The 8,034-nt window shown below is 44.9% G+C and overlaps 1 protein-coding gene across 1 annotated transcript; it reads left to right on the forward strand.

Moving 5' to 3' along the window:
• The first annotated feature begins 6,880 nt into the window (after window positions 1-6,880).
• On the forward strand, window positions 6,881-7,570 carry LOC137166708 (spermatogenesis-associated protein 31H1-like). The gene has a single exon (XM_067568558.1). The coding sequence runs from the start codon at window positions 6,881-6,883 to the stop codon at window positions 7,568-7,570; it is 690 nt and encodes a 229-aa protein (XP_067424659.1).
• Window positions 7,571-8,034: the final 464 nt, after the last annotated feature.

The following is an 8,034-nucleotide window of genomic DNA, read 5'->3' on the forward strand; positions in this document are numbered from 1 at the left end:
GGACTCAATCACATGAAGCTGACTTGTGAAATTAATAAGACATTGACAGTTTTCTGAAGTTGACATTTTTATTTTTGTAATGAAATGCTATAAAAAATGAGAGTGAGGAATCTGCATTATGGCTTATAGATCCTGAGTGGTCTCTTTGGATATATTTTTCTTGTAGAGAATTGCCAGTAAGGATGACAACTGATGCGTGGAAACATGTCCTGTAACTAACCAAAAGGCTGTTTGCAGTTTATGGGATTTCTCACTTGGAAAATAAAAATTTGAGGGTTTCATATGAAATCTCTCTGTGCTTTAATTTGACACAATGGGTCATTTCATACTTGGGCCAGTAGAAATGAGAATTATAGTGTGTATACATGGGCCATTTCCATTAGGGATGTAAAAGGTTAACCATTTAAATGTTTAAATAGTAATTAGCTGTTTAAATGTTTTAACATTTAAAGGCGGGGGAGGGGTGGGGGAGCAGCACCTGGGCTGGCTCCCAGCCAGTAAGAGCAGCTAGGCAGCTCTTCTTGGCGGGGAAGTGCAGAGCCCAGCGGGGGGTGGGTGTGGGTAGCTGCAACCGGGCTCAACTTCCCTGCAAGCGGTGGGGAGGCGCAGAGCCCAGCATGGGGGGAGGGGCAAGCCGCAGCTGACCTCAGCTCCTTGGGAGTGGCAGGCAGGCGCGGAGCCCATCTGGGGGGCAAGCCACAGTGTTTAACCATTTAACCGTTCTATTTTTAGATAGTTTAAGCAGATTTTAAATGAAACTACTTTTTACATCCCTAATTTCCATACTTGGGCCATTAGAAATGAGAATTGTAGTGTGTATAAGGTCATATGGGCAGCTAGTCAGGGAGGAGAATTTCCTTTTTAGTTGTTGTTTATAATTTGAGAATTAGATGGAAGCTTTCTGATTTTTCCTTTGTATTTATACCTTATACTTCATAGTTTTTGGAACAAACCCCTCCCCTTATTAAAAATAAGGGACCTGATGACTTTGTACTGTTTTAATCAGCAACCATTTAGTCAGGAGATTGTCAATATCTCTTTGAATTCCTATGACTCTATGGCTGGTTTAGGCCAATCTAGGGCCATAGGCACTCCAAGATGTAGTGACTCCACTTCTGCACTATGGACTTGGATATTAGTAGAGTTTGTAGTACAAGAGGGGATAAATCACTGGACCACAGTACATTTTAGGAACCCTTTGTGACATTTATCATCCACTTGATGAATTATAGTGTTGAAATTATAATCTTACTTAAAATTCTGCTTTGGATTTACTTTCTCATCTATGGTATGTTTCTAGTTATATGGGAGGAGGATGTTCTTGGAAGAGAACAACAAAGGGGAAGGAATTCTTGCAGTTGGTCCTTTTCTTTTTTTATGGAAATAAGCGGGGAATGGGAGATATGTGGAGAACTTCCTCATTATGAGTACATTATATCTAGTGGTGGGGTGGGTATAATGTCTCTATATTTGTAACAATAAAGACAAAGGGAGGAGAGTATATTGTGCACATGGTAGTGGGGAAATACCATCAAAGCTGACAAGCCAGTGAAACAGAGCCAAAAGAAGAGATCTCTTATTTGGGAGTCCAGGCCAATAAACATTTTTATCCTAGAATGAAACATGTAATCCTGGGATAGGAGCTAAAATAGCACTAATGAGGAAGATGAGGTGGTGATATGCTTGCTGCTCATAGTCTAACTGTTGTTGAATGGCTGATGTGTCAAAGGTTTGGCCTCCCCTCTATTAAAAAGCACTGGAAATTTCCAGGTTTGCAACTTTCTTTCCTCTTACTTTTCATACTTTGGTTCTCATACTCTGTATTGTTCCTGTGGGTGACTGTGAGCTTCTCTCATCAGGCATCCAAATCTCTTCCTGCTTCAGTCCATTTAACACAATGCAGCTCAAGCAACCTTCCTTGCTTGTCATTCTAACTAGATTACTCCTGTCCAGAAGTCCTTCCACTAACTTCCTGTTTCAATTCACATCAAATCCAAATGACCAATCCTCACTTTCAGAATGTGCTATGCCCTGCCTATTTTAGCAGAACCTTTGTCTTCTACTCTCACTTGTAACTCAGTCACGTGTATAGGCACAATTTGTGAATGGACTTGTTCCTAAAAGATTGTTATGATACCCTAGACTGTTACGAGTCCAGTCTCCCAGCTTTCCGTATCTCTGCTGGCTAGTCCTTGAGCCTATATAACCTCTCTAATGTCTGATGTGGGCCTCCAGAAGTCTGGCCTTCTCTTTCTATCCCTTATAGGGTAGGAGGGAAAGAAATGTCCTTTTTCCTATTTCCTTGCAGCCTCAACCCATCTTTCTGTTGCAGGCCTCTGGATCTCTTCCTTGGGTATCTCCTTGCTAAGTTACTGCTGAGGAATCTCCTTGAGATAGCCCCAGCCTCTCTGGTAACCATCCCTCTTTGCCTCAGTGGCAGCCTTTTCACCCAGCTGCTAGTCATCATTTAATCACAGCTTGGAAAGTAACTGGTCTGTCCATTAACCTCTTCATGGCTGCATGCTATCCCTACAGCTGTAGCAATCTTTCTTCTTTTGTACATCAGGCTACCTCACACTTTTCGTTCAAGTTCCTTCTAAAATCTCAATTTTTTTCAGCATCACTAATCAAGACCTAGTTTTTCACTTTACCTCATATCCCTTTAATTTACCTCAGACTAGGATTTAAGGAGTAAAACAGTTTTGGTATATAAAATGTCTTGGGAGCTTTGGGAATGAAAGTCTGAATGTAAGTAAAGATATTGTTAAAAATGCTGAAATGCAGATGCCCATTGGAAAACTGAAAAGGTAGAGGGTAGTTTTTTTTCTGAGAAATACATTATCAGTTTTAGATAATGATTTTCCTAGATGGCCCACATACAGCTCAGGAAGGTGAGATGAGTTTCTGAAGACTACAAGTTTCTTATGTTCATAGCTATATGAATGCTAGACCAGCCTGCGTACAGGTCCTGAATATTGGCAACTTTCTGGCAAATTCCCTTTGCTGCACACACGCAAACAGTGTAGAACCTTTTATTGAGGCAGAGTAAATATTTGCCATTTAAATGTACTTTATGTGAAGAAGACAATCGAGAGCTGTCAATGGAAAATGTATTCAATGTGGGGTTTTTTGCCAACATGTAAATGTTAAGAAAACCCTCTATTTCACAAGTGTCTGTAGAAGTGGGGCAGCATATAATCAGTGTACAATAAAGATGAAGGAAAAAATCTTGTGTAGTTCATGCCTTTGAAGCTCAAATAAAAACATGGTTACACCCAGAGATTAATTATGAATAATTAGATACTAGTGCATTGGCAACATGTATATGAACTTTAATCCATTCATATGAGGAAAGGAAAGTGGCTGAGTAGATTTGCATAAAGTGATAGAGTTGGATGACAATCAGAGAAAAGATGGTGACAATTTCAAGTGGACAGTGATGTCAGGTGCAGCATGTGATGAACACATGGAAATGGCAGGAATTTGCACCAAGGGCTTTGTATCATGCTATAGCAAACTTTCAGTGCTCCTGATGTTCCTCCTATCTTATCCTGTGGCAATTCAGCTTGTTTTCAGCTTATAGCACTATAGCTGTAAAAATAGCACAATAATTAACACAGAGAACAAACAGGTAACTGGTCAGGGCCAGTTCAGTTAAGTCAGAGGGCCATCTGTTAAGCTATTCAGTTGGACTCATTGGCTCTGAGGCCCATGATTCATTGCATGATTTTTCTTTCCAACTACTATGCCAAACTGATAGGGGGTTCAGTCCCATTGACAGTAGGTAGAAGAAATAATGTGTCCAGAACAAGGGTGTGTGTTAGGGGAGTAATGATTTCCTATTAAACAAGAGGAAGGGGAAACTTGCAATATACCTCAACCATGATGGGGATAAAGATGGAGACATCCTGATGCCCCACACGGTTCAATTTATTGCCTGACAACTTTTAATTGGAATGAAAGAAGTCATGCTCCCCAGGAAAGCATTGGCATATAAACAATAAACATCACGTAAGCCTTTCAACCTGCACCTGCTGGGGATAACTGTGACCTGGTCCCTGCATCACCCAGAGGCTTGGCAACATTGTCTGACCTAACCCTGATGATGAGTGATGGGGCTGTAATTGCCTGGATGGATTCTGATGACATCATAAACCACAAGAGTAAGCCCTGGATTCATGCCCTGCACAGACAACAGCTCCGTGCTCAAAGGTGTTCCCTTATCAGATAACTTCAGTTACTGTCTCTGCCATACTTTTTTTTCTTTGGAACTGCCACTGCAGGACCTTTGCGTCCCACCTCTTACTCGAACAGCCATCTCTTTACCACTAGAGTGATTTTGTTTACAGCTTTGGCAGTGGGAATCCACAGTGACTGCTTTAATCACACCGTGTCAAATGTTGAGATTTTGTTACTACACAGGAATATCTTAAGGTTCTTATCAATGTGGAATGTTTGTGGACTTTAAACTCTCCCCTGCCTCTTTACATTAGATCAGAAAGAGGAAAAGATGGATCAGATGATCATATATATCAAATTTGCATATTTCTAAATGCAGCTAGACCCAGTGACTTCTGAAATAATGAATCATTGATTTACAGATACAGGACAGTGGCAGATCTTAGTACACAGACAAAAACATCCCCTCAAATCTATGCTTCCCTTTATTCCTTCTCTGTTTCAGTAGCCTCTTAGCAAAGCTTGTCAAATTTGTGAGTATTTTTATTACTGACTGTCTTAAACAGTAAACAGGTTGAGATAAGGTTATACTGTTTATTGCCTAGAGGAAGCTTACAAAGAAAAACAAATGGAGCCCTTTCCCCATTAAAGTGCCAACACTTTGGCTTCAATATAAAGCACATGCTGGGTGGAATCTGTGCAGATTTACCCTGTGCAGTCCTGCGGAAATTGCTGGGATTATATCAGGAAAGTATCTGGCTGAAAAACCTAGCATTCAGATGCCATTGGCAGAAGATATTGAACTACTTTAATCAAACCATGAGCCGTGCACATGTGAGGGAATTTCAGGGTGGTGGTGAGGAGAAGGGGTTGTTTCCTTGGAAATACTTTAGCCATAATTAAACTCAGGGGGGAAAAATCTTCCCAAATTCCCTGTGGGGGGAAAAAATGTAACAATTCAGTTGTAGGGCAGAAGTTAATTCACTGACCTTGATCACATATCCTTGTGTGAGATTTTTTTTTGTATGTAAATGGATCCTTGGACAGTTCAAGTATTGAAAGTGTCTCTATTGTAGTGCTGCTGCTGAGATCATGTTGTTGATCTTGTTTTACAGCAGTCCTGCCTGTTGTGCAGAGTACAGAATGTTCTCTTCTGTGAACTGAGGTTGAACTTATCCAGCCCACTTTGGTTCAGGAACCAAATAAATATATGGAAAGAGAGAGAGAACAACACCTCCCCACTCCCAAAAAAAGCCCAACCCCCAAAAGGTTTGATTTCATCAGAAGTATTTAGCTTTGTCTCTGTTTTAATTTTTTTTTTAAAAGTTAAACTATAAAATGTTGTAAAGAACAAAATATAACCTAGTTTCATAGAAATGGATTAAAGTTTCTTTTCCTCTTTAATTGTATCTGTTACTTCTAAGCATCTGTGTGTTTGTTTTACTTTACCACGTTTCCCGACATCACACTTCTGTTTCTTTTCCAAAGTAGGGAATTGAAAATGAGCTTCACTCCACCAGTGATGGAAAAGGGGAAAGCTTGCAGAAAATCTCAGCTTACCCACAACCACATTTTGTGAGCGGATGTGATGGCAGCAATTCAGCTGCTATTTGAATATTCATTCTAACATGGTGTAGCTTTGAGGAGGGATCCCCAGTGCTAGCTTTGTCCTTTGTTGGGTTATTGATATTGAAGCACCGTATGGAAGGTGCACAAGCATCAGAAGAGCTAGAATAGTAGTTTTAACCTGCTGCAGCAGAATGTGATGATATTCTGTTGTCGGCATTCCATTGGAACGCTGGGTCATTCCTGTGGATGTTATAGGTCCATGGGCCAGCACACTCCATTGCTACTTAATATGCTTGTAAGAGGTTAGTTTAGTGGATTGCTACTCACGTTATTTTAAACAGAAGTAGTTCTCTCTTCGAGTGATTGCTCATATGCGTTCCAAAATAGGTGAGTGCGCGCCCTGTGCACTAGTCTCCGGAACCTTTTTTGCCCTAGCAACTCCCGCAGGCCGGCTCCGGCGCCCCCTGGAGTGCCGTGCTCATGCCGTGGTATATAGGGCGCTGCCGACCCTGCGGGCCCCCAGTTCCTTCTTTCCACCCGTGACGGTAGCTGGAACGCTTGCCCCTTGCTTTGCTGAGCAAGTAGCAATCCCCGTTTTTCTATAGTTATTGTTTTTACCATAGTTTAGATAAGTGTTAAGTAGTTTATATAGTGTTAAGTAAGTGATTAGTGTTAAGTAGAAGATAGTTAGCCTTTAGGGGCTTGGACTGAGTCATGCCGGGCTCGACGGGTTTTAAAGCCTGTGTGACCTGTGCAAAGGCCTTCTCGGTTAGTGATCCGCATGACCGATGCCTCCAATGTCTCGGGGAGCAGCATTGTAAAGAAAAATGTAGGATCTGTAAAGCCTTCAAACCCCGGATGCAAAAGGAGCAGGATGCTCGCCTGAAGGCAATGTTAATGGAGTCAGCACTCCGACCAGACTCCGAACCCTCCAGGTCTCCGGCGGCATCGAGCGTCTCATCGGTGCAGAGCGCTCCACCGGGTCCGGTACCGTCTCAAAAAATGGTACCAAAGAGGAAGAAGCGGCCCAAGGCCCAAGGGTGACTTACGAGATGCCCCAGTCACGTGCCGTCGAGATCACTCCGGCACCAGGATCTCCGTGCCGGAGGCATTTGCGGTGACATGCGCCCTCATGGACATGCCCATGCCTCCATCCCCCCCTCGGCCGAGGGTTCCGGTACTGGCGTCTCGGGGTAAACCTGTTCTGGGTTACCCTGGTGGGTGGAGGACACGGGACTCGAGGTCTCCCCCCAGACGGTCGTCAAGGAGGGACAGCGAGAGCTCCCCTCCCAGCACCGACCAAGACTTGTTGAGCGCCTCGACACCGCGGCACTGGGGGCAGTCGCAAAGTTCCAGGTGGAGTCGTCACAGTTTCGCCTCTTGCGGTGACTGGTCCTCCGAATCCCGGCACCGCTCTCCCGCCCGAACCATCGCACCGGCAAAGACTGGAGAGACCAGGCACCCCACTACCCCGGTGCGCAGCTCCGTGTGGTCACCGAGCAACCACTCCCAGCACCAGTCCCGCTCCCGGCACAGATCCCCCTTGCTTAGGCAGTCCCACTCTCCGAAGGTCACCCGGCACCAATTCCACTTGCCGAACTACTCCCGCTTGCCTAGGGACACCCGGCGCCGATCCCGCTCGCCTAGGCGGTCCCATTCCCCAAGGGACACCCGGCACCGGTCACCATCACCGATCCAGGTGCCAGGACCTTCAGTACCAAGGCACGAACGTCGCTCCCGATCTCCGGTGCGCAGTCCGGCGTGGATCCTGGTGGCCGAGAGGACTCAAACCTTTCAGCACCAGTCTAGATCCTCAGTCTAACCCGCTCAGACAAGGAAGGGTCGAGACCGGTTCCAACAATCAAACCGTCGAGACCGCCAAGGCCCTGCCGGGGGCCCCCAACAAGGGCTGCAGAAAGGCGCGAAGTGGCCATTTTGATGGTGCGCCCAAGGTTGGCACCCCCCCATGCCCCTGGATCTCACCCGGTCTTTCATGAACAGACTGTGGCCGTTTCTCCCAGAGTGGCAGAGCATAACCTCAGACCTCTGGGTACTGAGTGTAGTGCAGAGAGGTTACGCCCTGCAACTCTCTGCCTTCCCACCGGACTCTCCCCCTACCCCGTCCCTCTTCAGGGACCCCTCTCACGAGCTGCTCCTCATCCAGGAGGTACACACTCTCTTCCTCCTCAGGGCGGTGGAAGAGGTTCCTTCCCAGGAAAGGGGTAGGGGTTTTTATTCCCGGTACTTCCTTATCCCCAAAGCAAAGGGAAGCTTATTCTGGCCTAT

This window comes from Emydura macquarii, unplaced genomic scaffold (assembly GCF_026122565.2).
Source record: "Emydura macquarii macquarii isolate MOO-44397 ecotype Brisbane River unplaced genomic scaffold, CSIRO-AGI_Emac_v2 contig_2897, whole genome shotgun sequence".
NCBI lineage: Eukaryota > Metazoa > Chordata > Testudines > Chelidae > Emydura > Emydura macquarii.